This window comes from Physella acuta, unplaced genomic scaffold (assembly GCF_028476545.2).
Source record: "Physella acuta isolate Inbredline_101_S28 unplaced genomic scaffold, ASM2847654v3 ptg000150l, whole genome shotgun sequence".
In the NCBI taxonomy this organism is placed as follows: domain Eukaryota; kingdom Metazoa; phylum Mollusca; class Gastropoda; family Physidae; genus Physella; species Physella acuta.
The window spans coordinates 1,433,379-1,448,406 of NW_026731669.1; the positions used below are offsets into that span (position 1 = coordinate 1,433,379).

The following is a 15,028-nucleotide window of genomic DNA, read 5'->3' on the forward strand; positions in this document are numbered from 1 at the left end:
GATCGATGGTTAAAAAAAAATTACTCTTCTTCAAAAAAGAAAAAAATGTTCCTCATGATGTTTCATTTTATTTTACATGTTTATTACGTAGAGGTTTATAATATATAAATTATTAATTTTTCATAATATGCTATAATAACATCGAATTTCATTTTTATGATATTATTTGTAAAAATCTCGATTTTTTTTTTGCACGATTACAAGACTTTCTCTAGACTTCGTATATACGAGAAAGTAAAAACATACATTAAAAAAATATTTTGTAAAGTATTACAACACGAATTATGAGAAATGGTCGTGTTAGACAAATTAAAAGTGATACATTATTTTAAACATATGTTATAGTACGTAGCATTTTAGTAACGAGGTTTCTAAAAATCTACATAATTACTATGATCAGAAAAGTGCTATTACAATTAGGTAAAGTGTAAAAGCTAATATTGAAAAATCATGTTAACTTTTCGAACGAGTGATTAACACCAAAATATTTCATTTTTACTTTCTCGTATATACGGAGTATAGAGAAAGTATTGTAATCGTGCACAAAAATCACTTGAAATTTTAACAATTTTCACCGTATTACACCTCAGTCCTTCATCACATCCGAAGTTTAGAGGACTTATTTTAATCGGGCAAAAATTATCAATCCAGATTTATCAAAACTAAGAGGTTTTATGCGTAATCCAGTCTGAAAAACTTAGCTTTGCAATTCTGTCCGTATGTCTGTGTGTCTGTCTGTCTGTGTGAGTGTGTGTCTGTGTGTAAACACGATAACTTGAGTACCGTTACAGCTAGGTTGATGAAATTTCATATATAAGTATTTTATTAAAATCGTAGATCTGTATCAACTTTTGAGCGATTTCAGATAACCGGAAGTGGTACTTTTTCTACTTTGAATTTTTCAAAAGACTATAACTTGAGTACTATTTCAGATAGATAAATGAACTTTCACATGTAAGTAAAAGATCTAATTCTCTACCTTCTGTTTAATTTTGAGTAACTTCCGTTGACCGAAAGTAGTAATTTACGCCACTTCCGATTTCTCAAAAAACTAATGTAAATTTTTAAAGTACTAATAATATTGCGCACTATTATGCACTTTTTTTATTTGACGTTCACTTGGTGTGCAATTCTTTTGTCTACGAGATTTTATTCTATTTTTAAAACTTTAATTATTTAAAATGGATTAAAAATCATGTCTATAGCCCGAGTTCCCATCCCCTGTTGTTTTATATAAGAATATTCGAGAAAGTTTAGGGGAGATTACTCCCGGTTTGTTTTCATGTTGTTCACGTCCCGTTTTCTTTATGGTCAAAAGTATTTTTTTAAACTATACATTTAAAAATGCATGTAAAACTTACCGAGGAAATACCTTTAGTGTTTTAAAGTTATTGAGATTACCAAAGGCAGTATATATATATAAATATATATATATATATATATATATATATATATATATATATATATATATATATATATATATATATATATATATATACATATAACTTGCAAATTATGTCGCCCTAATGTAAGAATGAACGATAGCGAGATAAACGCAACACGAACTTAATTTGAAGTCTGTCTTTGTAGTTGTATGAAACAGGTGGTGTCAGCTTCAGTGCCTAATTTGTAATTCTATTGTAAAAGTTGCAGCAGGAATGTTTTGCTAAATTACAAAATGATAACGAAATTGCAAAAAAAATATTTTTAGGGTTATTCAACGTTAGGGTATGCCTTTTTATCTGAGATCGCAACTAGCTTATATAAATAATTCTCTTCTGGGAGACGCTAGAAAACAAGCTGTAAGCGCGCTCCCTACCACCCCAACCCCTACATGATCTGGTGAGCTGTGGTTCACGCGAAATGTTTATAGGCAGAGCCGGGTTTAGTGATGACTATTAGGGGCAGATAATTTAGTTTGAAACGATTTTAAACGTAGGGGGGAGGGGGGTAACTAAGTGGAGTTTACTTTCACGGAGGGGGAGGGGAAGGAGGGGGGATGTTTTTCTGAATATATATAGATTTTCAGTGGCAGCGTTGGTACTGTCGAATTCACAAATTATGAATTACTGAAAAGTAGAAAAAACAACATCTAAATAGCGGCGTATGATATGCCGCGGGTCGGCTCGTATATGTTAATGTTGTACTTGTTTCAGTAAGCTTTCCTACAAATTGAACAATATTAATGAAAAAGCAAAGAAATAACTAAATAGCTTACAATCCGACTAATTTGAAATATCATAAGGTACAATTACCTATTTCAAAAGTTAAAATCAAATTATCTATAGATCTATATATAATTCTCTTCTTGGAGACGTTAGAAAACACCAAGCTGTAAGCGCGCCTTGCAGTCCCATCTCTTCCTCTCTAGGCATATCACATGGTCTGTTGAGCTGTGGTTCACGCTAAATGTTTACAATCGTAGAGGCGAATTTAGTGAAAGCTATTAGGGGCAGATAATTTAGTTTGAAACGATTTTAAACTTAGGGAAGGTAACTAAGAGGAGGCTGCTTTCAGGGTGGGGGGGGGTAGGGGTTGGGGGATAGGAGGGTGGGGGGGGGGTTCGTCCTTAAGGAGCTACTGATAGTGTTTTAAAGCAAATATTTTCAGTGACAGCAGTGGTCAAATTCACAAATTATGAATTACCGAAAAGTAGAAAATAAAACAACTAAATAGCTAGCGGCGTATGATACGTTATCAGTCAACACAACACCATATTAAATGCACACACTGAAAGAGACTTAATTGATTTCGTTAAAAAATGTATTCGTATAAATGTCATAGCGTACGTTTTGATGAGTAGATCTTTTAATCAGATTTGAATGAAATTGTTCATTGTTTCATATTCTAAAATTGAAAGATGACGCCATTAGTTTTGTGTTATTTCCGTAACATGTGACTTCATTGTTTTTTGCATTCTAGTCACATCCATAAATAGTTTACCGGTTGCGTAATTGAAAATATGTTTTAACATTCAAATATTGCTTTATTTTTATTTTCTTTCTGTACAAAAATTGAGTTAATTCAATTAAAAAACCCACCAGGATTGGCACATGTTGAAGACAGAGAGAGTGAGAGAGAGAGAAAGAAATTCGCACATGAGCTTTAATACATTAGGGGATATATATATATATATATATATATATATATATATATATATATATATATATATATATATATATATATATATATATATATATATATATATATATATATATATATATATATATACATATATATATATATATATATATATATATATATATATATATATATAAATTCCTTAAAACAGCTGGCACTTCGTTGTAATCTATAACACTCTCTAATTACAAATCACGCGGGTTGTTTAACTTTTAAGAGGGCGGTAGATTTTTTCTCTCTATCTCTATCTCTATCTCTATCTCAATCTCTATCTCTATCTCTATCTCTATCTCTATCTCTATCTCTATCTCTATCTCTATCTCTATCTCTATCTCTATCTCTATCTCTATCTCTATCTCTATCTCTATCTCTATCTCTATCTCTATCTCTATCTCTATCTCTATCTCTATCTCTATCTCTATCTCTATCTCTATCTCTATCTCTATCTCTATCTCTATCTCTATCTCTATCTCTATCTCTATCTCTATCTCTATCTCTATCTCTAGCTCTAGCTCTAGCTCTAGCTCTAGCTCTAGCTCTAGCTCTAGCTCTAGCTCTAGCTCTAGCTCTGTCTCTGTCTCTGTCTCTGTCTCTGTCTCTGTCTCTGTCTCTGTCTCTGTCTCTGTCTCTGTCTCTGTCTCTGTCTCTGTCTCTGTCTCTGTCTCTGTCTCTGTCTCTGTCTCTGTCTCTGTCTCTGTCTCTGTCTCTGTCTCTGTCTCTGTCTCTGTCTCTGTCTCTGTCTCTGTCTCTGTCTCTGTCTCTGTCTCTGTCTCTGTCTCTGTCTCTGTCTCTGTCTCTGTCTCTGTCTCTGTCTCTGTCTCTGTCTCTGTCTCTGTCTCTGTCTCTGTCTCTGTCTCTGTCTCTTTCTCTATCTCTATCTCTATCTCTGTCTCTGTCTCTGTCTCTGTCTCTGTCTCTGTCTCTGTCTCTGTCTCTGTCTCTGTCTCTGTCTCTGTCTCTGTCTCAGTCTCAGTCTCAGTCTCAGTCTCTGTCTCTGTCTCTGTCTCTGTCTCTGTCTCTGTCTCTGTCTCTGTCTCTGTCTCTGTCTCTGTCTCTGTCTCTGTCTCTGTCTCTGTCTCTGTCTCTGTCTCTGTCTCTGTCTCTGTCTCTGTCTCTGTCTCTGTCTCTGTCTCTGTCTCTGTCTCAGTCTCAGTCTCAGTCTCTGTCTCTGTCTCTGTCTCTGTCTCTGTCTCTGTCTCTGTCTCTGTCTCTGTCTCTGTCTCTGTCTCTGTCTCTGTCTCTGTCTCTGTCTCTGTCTCTGTCTCTGTCTCTGTCTCTGTCTCTGTCTCTGTCTCTGTCTCTGTCTCTGTCTCTGTCTCTGTCTCTGTCTCTGTCTCTGTCTCTATCTCTATCTCTATCTCTATCTCTATCTCTATCTCTATCTCTATCTCTATCTCTATCTCTATCTCTATCTCTATCTCTATCTCTATCTCTATCTCTATCTCTATCTCTATCTCTATCTCTATCTCTATCTCTATCTCTATCTCTATCTGTGTCTGTGTCTGTGTCTATGTCTATGTCTATGTCTATGTCTATGTCTATGTCTATGTCTATGTCTATGTCTATGTCTATGTCTATGTCTATGTCTATGTCTATGTCTATGTCTATGTCTATGTCTATGTCTATGTCTATGTCTATGTCTATGTCTATGTCTATGTCTATGTCTATGTCTATGTCTATGTCTATGTCTATGTCTATGTCTATGTCTATGTCTATGTCTATGTCTATGTCTATGTCTATGTCTATGTCTATACCTATGTCTATACCTATGTCTATATCTTTACCTTTACCTATACCTATACCTATACCTATACCTATACCTATACCTATACCTATACCTATACCTATACCTATACCTATACCTATACCTATACCTATACCTATACCTATACCTATACCTATACCTATACCTATACCTATACCTATACCTATACCTATACCTATACCTATACCTATACCTATACCTATACCTATACCTATACCTATACCTATACCTATACCTATACCTATACCTATACCTATACCTATACCTATACCTATACCTATACCTATACCTATACCTATACCTATACCTATACCTATACCTATACCTATACCTATACCTATACCTATACCTATACCTATACCTATACCTATACCTATACCTATACCTATACCTATACCTATACCTATACCTATACCTATACCTATACCTATACCTATACCTATACCTATACCTATACCTATACCTATACCTATACCTATACCTATACCTATACCTATACCTATACCTATACCTATACCTATACCTATACCTATACCTATACCTATACCTATACCTATACCTATACCTATACCTATACCTATACCTATACCTATACCTATACCTATACCTATACCTATACCTATACCTATACCTATACCTATACCTATACCTATACCTATACCTATACCTATACCTATACCTATACCTATACCTATACCTATACCTATACCTATACCTATACCTATACCTATACCTATACCTATACCTATACCTATACCTATACCTATACCTATACCTATACCTATACCTATACCTATACCTATACCTATACCTATACCTATACCTATACCTATACCTATACCAATACCTATACCTATACCTATATCTATTTCTATTTCTATTTCTATTTCTATATCGTTATATATATATATATATATATATATATATATATATATATATATATATATATATATATATATATATGTAACCGAGTCTAGTTGCATCTTCTGCTCGACAACGCCAAATGTAACGAGTCTATCTGCTTGTAGTGCCAAATGTTAACGAGTGTATTTACTCATTCTACACAACATCGACCACAATATAGATACTCGAAGATGCAGGTTTACCATTGATCCTTTTATTACATGAATCAAAAGAAATGCTTCACAATAATATAATGAATCAACTGACCCCCAACCGTCCTCACTAGTCTTCACATAACCGAATGCACATGTCTATCGTCCCTATTAACACAATACGTCTAACCCGTTCAGTAACCAACTGAGTTCTCTACTGTCCACCGTCCTTTGATACTGATACTGACACTGATCCACGTTCTCCGCTGTCGCCTTCCTAAATATCTCTTCGTATTCGTAATCGTATTCGTACTCGTATTCGTACTCGTATTCGTACTCGTATTCTAATCGTTGCATCAGAATATTAATTGCGCAGCTTCTGTCATACAATCCGATTAATAAACCATCTGCACTGTTACGTCAGCCTGTGAACTGCGCAGCGGCTTTGTCGTATCGCTTCCCAAACTACGCCTTGGCTTTATGATCGTTATCAGTCTACTGTAACCCTCACTCAGTGGGGATGCTTTTACCCACTGAGGTGTTGTGGTTTAAGACGGGCTGACCCTGAGATTAAGTATACACCGACACCGACAGTTGTTGTCCAGTACTCGTTTATTTATAGCATCGAGCCATGACGGCGATGCAACACAAAACGAACTAGCCAAGGTAGACCAAAAGATCCAAACAATCCAAAAGATCAAAAGATCAAAAGATCAAAATAGAAACAGAAAACTGTAGCCCTAAAACAAATGTAAAATAAAAAAGTTACATTCAGGACAACACCACGTGTAAGCTACAATATACACGGGTACAATAAATTATGTTTTCGGCCAGTACACAGTACTGCCAACAAGTACCAATAAGTAGTACTACAAAATAAATACTTAATTTAATACATCACCCTAACTAGTGTGCACATGCAGCACTAGCAGGAATACATAAGTAAGTATTTTAACAAACATAATTTAAATATCTACACTACCTTCATTAGGTCTACATCTTGGTCCACAGACAGCAGCCTTGCGTGTGCGACACGACTAGGCACATGTCACATGACATGGAACACAGGTAATTTCGCTCACAAAAGCATAAAAAAACGTCAACAGTTCAGTTGCAGTCCCACAGGGGCCGCAACCCAATGAATAAAAACTTCATAGTTTTATCCCCCTTTGGCTAGTAACCATATGTGTTACACAGCCCCCCTCACAAATAAATGTACAATGGAATTCACATTTACATTTACATTTACACTCACACATAATAGTACTTAAAAAAAAAGTTCAGTACACTAGTACACAGACATTAAGTCCTTTCAACTCAAATACATTATTCCCGGCAAACCGGTAGAGGCTCCAGTGCTGGTACTGGTCACCACTTGATGCGCCAGGTTGAGTCGCTCGACGGGTCGTCGTTGACGGGTTGACCTCCGCAGCTCCACTGGTGGTTCTGGGTTGATCCAAGAGTCATCCTCGTCCGATGCCTCGCCCCTCACATTCACCTCATCCAGATGTGGGGCTGGCCTGACCATCACCTTGTCTTGCCCGTCCCGGGCGACCACCTCTGGCCCGAAGGGCATTGCCTCCGGCCGAAGTCTGGTTGGGACAACCACCTTGATTGCCAGTTCCTCACCTTCATCTGCCTCACTGGTTGGGATGATCTCTTTCCGTCGCTCCCCCTCCGCCACAGTGGGTTCAGCACTCGACATTGTATAGTCGGGTCGCTGCCAACCACGGCGGCGTCCACCACGTCGTCGGCCTCTCCTCCGGCGGCGTCTCCGACCTCTGCTTGTGTCATGTCTGTCTCCCAAGCGACGATCTTGCTCGCGCTGAGACTGACATTCATGGTGTGGCTGTCTACCCTCCTCACGCGCACCCTCCGGCTGCAACCCTCCTCCACGGCGGAACACCCGACAGCCGTACCTCCAGCCGCTAGGCGAGGTAACCTGAGCTGTGGTTGCTCGACACTGTGATGATCTCGGTGGCGTAAACTTGGGCTGAGAGCTTGGCAGAACACGCATCAGCATCCGCTCCCCGACGCTGATAGACTGGCATTTCCCCTGCTGCTGACTCCGTTGCCTAGCTGCTTTCCTCGGACAGTCGCGGACGAAGTGCTTCCTGGACCCGCACCCGTAACAAGCTCCTCTGTAAGGCCGTTGTTTCCGGGCTAGGATAGCTGCTGCCACCTTCTCCGCCAGACGGTCAAGTTGTTCCTCCGTGAGTATCAGCGGTTTCGACTCTTGGCGAACAGCTGCCGTTAGTGAGTCTACCTGGATAGTCCTGTTAGCTGCTGCCGTGGCTACGACTGGGGACTCAGTTGTCCCGTCCAGCCTTTTAACAGCTTTCAGGACGGACTCCATCTTCGGGCTAGCTTCCCCTGCAACCCCGCCCGTGGGTAGAAAGTCGGTGAACTCCTCCTCATCGCTGTGTACCGGAGCACACACCTTCACCGTCACGGGCCGCTGCGCACTTGTCTGTTCTAGCTCCGCCATCGTAGCCCTCAACTTGGCCAGCTCCTGCGACAACTTCTCGAACGTCGGCTTGGTGCTTGCCATCCTACCTCCCAAGGTCAAGCCCCACGTTGGGCGCCAAATGTAACCCTCACTCAGTGGGGATGCTTTTACCCACTGAGGTGTTGTGGTTTAAGACGGGCTGACCCTGAGATTAAGTATACACCGACACCGACAGTTGTTGTCCAGTACTCGTTTATTTATAGCATCGAGCCATGACGGCGATGCAACACAAAACGAACTAGCCAAGGTAGACCAAAAGATCCAAACAATCCAAAAGACCAAAAGATCAAAAGATCAAAAGATCAAAATAGAAACAGAAAACTGTAGCCCTAAAACAAATGTAAAATAAAAAAGTTACATTCAGGACAACACCACGTGTAAGCTACAATATACACGGGTACAATAAATTATGTTTTCGGCCAGTACACAGTACTGCCAACAAGTACCAATAAGTAGTACTACAAAATAAATACTTAATTTAATACATCACCCTAACTAGTGTGCACATGCAGCACTAGCAGGAATACATAAGTAAGTATTTTAACAAACATAATTTAAATATCTACACTACCTTCATTAGGTCTACATCTTGGTCCACAGACAGCAGCCTTGCGTGTGCGACACGACTAGGCACATGTCACATGACATGGAACACAGGTAATTTCGCTCACAAAAGCATAAAAAAACGTCAACAGTTCAGTTGCAGTCCCACAGGGGCCGCAACCCAATGAATAAAAACTTCATAGTTTTATCCCCCTTTGGCTAGTAACCATATGTGTTACACTACCATCTGCACTATTGCATCAGACTGTAATACGTTGTTAACCATAGTATGGTAACTACCCTAGTTACATCCACCCCCGCCTTTTTTTGTGTGTTTTCAACCACAAACAACGCTTGGCAGGTGCACTCCTTCAATGTCCAACGCACCGCCGTAAAAAAAAATTATTGTTCCACTCACTGTCAATGTCGTCACATTCGTAAAAGATTGACAGTTATCCCTATTTCACATATCAAATGTGTCTACATCATATTCCTCAGACACAAAGCAGTTCTAGAATTCACATCCACCTTTTTTCGTTTGGTGCCTTCACCAGTTCACTTTTATAACTTTTTGAACAGTCTGTTCTCATACCAGCGCGACCATGAAAGAATTGATGGTTGCTGACGAAAAATTTCGTATTCTTTCTGTTTCTCACACTTCTCCGCGGACCACTTATCTGATGGTCTACTGTCTCTCTGCTTCTGGGAGGAACGGGATCCTCTTTGTTGCCGTTATCCTCCACTTGTGTATCGCTGTTGTTCTGTTGATGGTGACATGGTTCCGGGATGGGTATGTGAATTTCCGTTATAGTTTCCGGTTCCCTAATTGTCTTAGGTTTCTTTGTATGTAAATGCTCTTCTTGCCTATGCCAATATTTCTTTAATTGATCAATATTCGCCCACCGATCCGGTTTGGTGTGATTGGTGGGTCTTATCTTAAAGGGGCCACCTGCTACTTTAGGCATCTCCACGACTTGCCATATCTCCTGTCCCCAGAGATCGTGAATTTTGTTTCTGCCTAACGGGTGGCTACGCAGTAATACCCTGTCGTTCAGTTTGAGTGGCGGGTCCTTTGTCTGTACCGGCGGTTCCCTTCGCCGTGCTTCATGTTCTAGTCTTTCCTGTACCACCCTGTACATTTCTCTAATTCGTCTCATATGTTCATTTACATATTCCAGTGCGGTGTATGAGCCAGTCATACTTTCCTTTTTTCCTAGGAACAAGTCAAGAGGGAGTCGAGCCTCCCGTCCGAATTGTAACATGTGTGGCGAAAAGCCGGTTGTGGCATGGGGGTTGCAGTTGTATAGATATACCAACTCTGGGAGAAAATCAGGCCAACGTTTTTTCTGTTCAGGTTCTAGAGTACGCAACAAATCATGCATGCTGCGGTTGAACCGCTCGCACTGTCCGTTTCCTTTAGGATTATATGTGGTTGTTCTAGATTTGTTGATCCCGTAGTGGCTGCACAGTTGGTTAATTACTTCTGACTCGAAGGCCCTTCCTTGGTCAGAGTGTAATTGTCTTGGTATGCCATATTTGATGAACCAATGTTATATTAAAACCTTTGCCACTGTTTTGGCCGTCTGATCTCGTGTGGGCACCGCAACAGTCCATTTGGTGAATACATCAGTCATTACCAACACATGTTCCGTCCCATCCGATGATTGCTCCAACGACGTAAAGTCCATAGCCACAATCTCTAGTGGTTTTGTCGCCAGTAGGTGTCCTGATGGCTGTCTCATTTTGACAACTGGCATTTTCGCATGCTGACACCTAACACAAGCCTCACAATGGCGTTTGACCTCCATCTCCATATTGGGCCAGTAACACCGCCGTCGTAATATTTTGTGCGTCCTGTCCTGACCCTGGTGTCCTGCCCTGTCATGTGCCAACCTTAGCACTTCTTCTCGTAACTGTCCAGGCACCACCACCTGGTGTATTGTCCCGTCTATTTGGTCATGAATTCTCCGCATGAGAACACCATCCTTTATACTGAGACGGTCCCACTGACTCAGTAGTTTCTTTGTTTCTCGACCAAACTGTTCTCTTTCCCTTCTTCTTGGGAATTTTTGTTCCTGGACGTATTTCAATAGCGGCTGTAAGCCACTACCCGTTCTCTGGGCATCTCTTATCTCTTTGTGATTCAGGCAATTAAAATCACTGATGTCCATATGTCGGGGCTCTGTGGATGTGTGCTCCACCACAGTCTGCCCGTTTTGCATCACTTGCACCACGTGAGGGATATCTGTTGACGCTCTGACCTCACATATTCCTGTCAGCGTTTCTTCCTCATCGCCCGGTCTCTCGTAAGGATTCCTTGATAAAGCGTCCGCATTGTCATTGGACCGCCCCGGGCGATATTTTATCTCTAGGTCAAAGAGAGCCAATTCTGCTGCCCATCGCTGTTCGATGGATCCCAACTTTGCTGTCTGTAGGTGACTCAGGGGGTTATTGTCAGTGTATACCACACATTTAGCACCTAATAGATAGTCCCTGAATTTTTCAGTCACAGCCCATTTTAATGTCAAAAGTTCTAGTTTCATGGCGGTGTAATTTGTCATGTTCTTCTCTGATTCCTTCAGAGCTCGACTGGCATACGCAATAACCCTGAAACCTTGCTCTTGTTGTTGTGATAGTACAGCTCCCAGACCTTTAGAGCTGGCGTCAATTTCTAGCCGAAATGGTTTGTCAAAGTCTGCGTATCCTAATATCGGCGCCTCTGTCAAAGCCTTTTTCAGTAGCTTAAACGATTTCAGGCATTCCTCAGTCCACAATTCACCTATCAGTTGTGTTTTGCCTTTCTTTTTCTCCTTACTGTGTTTCTTTGTCATTTTGTTTACCAAGTCATGCAACGGTGCGGCAATTTTTGCAAAACCAGGCACAAATTTTCTATTTTCTTCTTCAGATAACAGACACTCTAAAGATGAACATTTCTCCTGTGCTTTTAATTTGCATGAACTTTCCCTATCCAGTTTCATGGCTAACATTGAGATCTCATTATTAAGTCTACCAATTTCTTCCTTATCATCATTTTTCTTAGCCAACAAATTGTTCACTTGAAACTTTTCAACATCCAAGTTCATTTCACAGTTCATTTTTTCTTCAAGTCTTGTTTGAGACTCTTTCATTGTTTGTCCCATTTTGTTTCTTACGCCATAACCTCGCCGCTCTGTAGCCTTGACCTGCCTTACAGAGGGCGATCGTTTCACCGGACAGTACCGTGCCATATGTCCGGGTTGTGAGCAGGACAGGCAGATTGGTCGACCGTCAGCTGTCCACTGGAGTGATGGACCAGCAGGTCGCGGCTGTCCGACCTGTCTATGTTTTGTCCCGTTTTTGTCCTGATTCTCTGCTGTTGACCTGCTTTCTAACCTCTCCAATCGTTGGTCAACCTTATCCAGGTGGGCCAACAGTTGAGCCATCATGGTTTCCATCGTGCCGGTCCCTGTGGGTGGGGATTGTTTCTGTTCCGGGACTGAGACTTTGTCTACCGAACAGTTCGAGTGGTCCTCATCCTCGGACCTGCGGATCGCTGAGTTCCTGACCTGAAGGAAGGTCAACTGTGGGTCTTTGTAGACCTCTTCTTTCAACTCTCTCCTTAAGATCGGGGTTGCTAGCCCCTCGATGAAATGGTCCCTCAGTAGGCGCACATCAATGTCAGGTGTTTTGCCCTTTACCGAATCAAAGGCCCTGTTCATTCGGTGTGAATACTCCATCACACTCTCCGCCATTCTCTGCTTTAAGCCTACGAACCCGGATAGCAGTTGCGATCCCGACCGTCTCTCCCCAAAGGTCTCCATAATTAGATCCAGCACCTTATCTGGATCTGATTGGATGGTTTTATCGTGGCATTTGACCTCTGCCCTAACCGTCTCCCCTATACTGCCCATCAGCAGTCTTAATCTTTCCTCTGGTGACATGTATCTCGAGGCCCAGGCCGCTTTGACCTCTTCACTGAACCTGTTGGTTAAAGTTGGATCACCGTCCCCGTAAAATTTGTTGATGTGGGACTCTCTGGGCAGGACCACAATATGGGTCTGCTTCTCGTCAAGAGTACACATTCTATTTTTAATTCTTTGAGTAGAAAAAAAAAGACCTTTCCTACCGTGTATGTATGAATAATTTTCCTCGTTCCTCAATTTTCACTGTTCCTGAATGTCCGAATTCACACACACGAAACACAGTTATGAACTAGGTTGACTATGGGTGCCTAAAGCGGCTGGTCTAGTTGAATCATCCTGCCGACGACGCCAAATGTAACCGAGTCTAGTTGCATCTTCTGCTCGACAACGCCAAATGTAACGAGTCTATCTGCTTGTAGTGCCAAATGTTAACGAGTGTATTTACTCATTCTACACAACATCGACCACAATATAGATACTCGAAGATGCAGGTTTACCATTGATCCTTTTATTACATGAATCAAAAGAAATGCTTCACAATAATATAATGAATCAACTGACCCCCAACCGTCCTCCTTAGTCTTCACATAACCGAATGCACATGTCTATCGTACCTATTAACACAATACGTCTAACCCGTTCAGTAACCAACTGAGTTCTCTACTGTCCACCGTCCTTTGATACTGATACTGATACTGATCCACGTTCTCCGCTGTCGCCTTCCTATATATCCCTTCGTATTCGTAATCGTATTCGTACTCGTATTCGTACTCGTATTCGTACTCGTATTCTAATCGTTGCATCAGAATATTAATTGCGCAGCTTCTGTCATACAATCCGATTAATAAACCATCTGCACTGTTACGTCAGCCTGTGAACTGCGCAGCGGCTTTGTCGAATCGCTTCCCTAACTACGCCTTGGCTTTATGATCGTTATCAGTCTACCATCTGCACTATTGCATCAGACTGTAATACGTTGTTAACCATAGTATGGTAACTACCCTAGTTACATATATATATATATTATACATATATATGTGTGTGAGTGTATAAGAAATAAAATGGTTAAATTAAAATTATTTTATCGTTACCTGATATTCAGAACAACAATTTAAATGTCTTGATTCAAGATAAAATCTCTAAACGTGGTTTGCTCTCCCAGCAAAAATTCCGTTGGAGTCATTAGGAACCAAAACATTAATTGCTTTTAGTGTATCTCGATGCTTAAGACCCAAAAGCACTTGAATTTTTCAGTGTAGAGCTTTTCTATACTTGTGCTTCGAGATGATAAAAGGGTATTTTCGACTATATAATGCGGGTATATAGGAATGTAGATGTTAATCTCGCATAACCTACTTCGGCGCAACCTAAATTGACTTAGTGTAACCATGCGTAAAGGTAGGTAAGGTAAGGTAAGGTAATGTAAGGTAAGGTAATGTAAGGTAAGGTAAGGTAAGGTAAGGTAAGGTAAGGTAAGGTAAGGTAAGGTAAGGTAAGGTAAGGTAAGGTAAGGTAAGGTAAGGTAAGGTAAGGTAAGGTAAGGTAAGGTACGGTAAGGTACGGTAAGGTACGGTAAGGTACGGTAAGGTAAGGTAAGGTACGGTAAGGTACGGTAAGGTACGGTAAGGTAAGGTAAGGTAAGGTAAGGTACGGTAAGGTAAGGTAAGGTAAGGTAAGGTAAGGTAAGGTAAGGTAAGGTAAGGTAAGGTAAGGTAAGGTAAGGTAAGGTAAGGTAAGGTAAGGTAAGGTAAGGTAAGGTAAGGTAAGGTAAGGTAAGGTATTTTTCTCTTCGCGTATTTTTTTTTACAATACTTGACCTGATTACTCGTTGTCATGTCTATTGCCTGCTGTTAAACACATTCTTTGCACTGGTGATACTTGCGTACGTCAGATATTTTTCCATTCAAGATCAAGCACCACATGAGGAATATATATGTTAATGATAGACCTTTCAATATAAGGCAACCAACCAAGCGTAGAATTCCTTGCATGGTTTCACAGGCCGAAAAACGGCATTTTTGTTTCACGTAGTGCTATTTTTAACTCTATTTAAATTTCTAACGACAAGCCTGTGTTGTTGAATCAGGTTTGAAAAAAAAAACATTTCAATATC

At 40.5% G+C, this 15,028-nt stretch overlaps 1 protein-coding gene across 1 annotated transcript; it reads right to left on the reverse strand.

Annotated features, from left to right (window-relative positions):
* Positions 1-6,530: 6,530 nt before the first annotated feature.
* Positions 6,531-9,250, reverse strand: LOC131935627 (uncharacterized). The gene is made up of 3 exons (XM_059292129.1): positions 9,042-9,250; positions 6,944-8,799; positions 6,531-6,701 (listed from the first exon to the last, which is right to left on the reverse strand). The coding sequence occupies exon 2, from the start codon at positions 8,510-8,512 to the stop codon at positions 7,274-7,276; it is 1,239 nt and encodes a 412-aa protein (XP_059148112.1). The 5' UTR covers positions 8,513-8,799; positions 9,042-9,250; the 3' UTR covers positions 6,531-6,701; positions 6,944-7,273.
* Between the last annotated feature and the right edge of the window lie 5,778 nt (positions 9,251-15,028).

Coding starts and splice junctions, on each gene's coding strand:
- LOC131935627 (XM_059292129.1), bottom strand. CDS start 8,512: ATGGCAAGCACCAAGCCGACGTTCGAGAAGTTGTCGCAGGAGCTGGCC.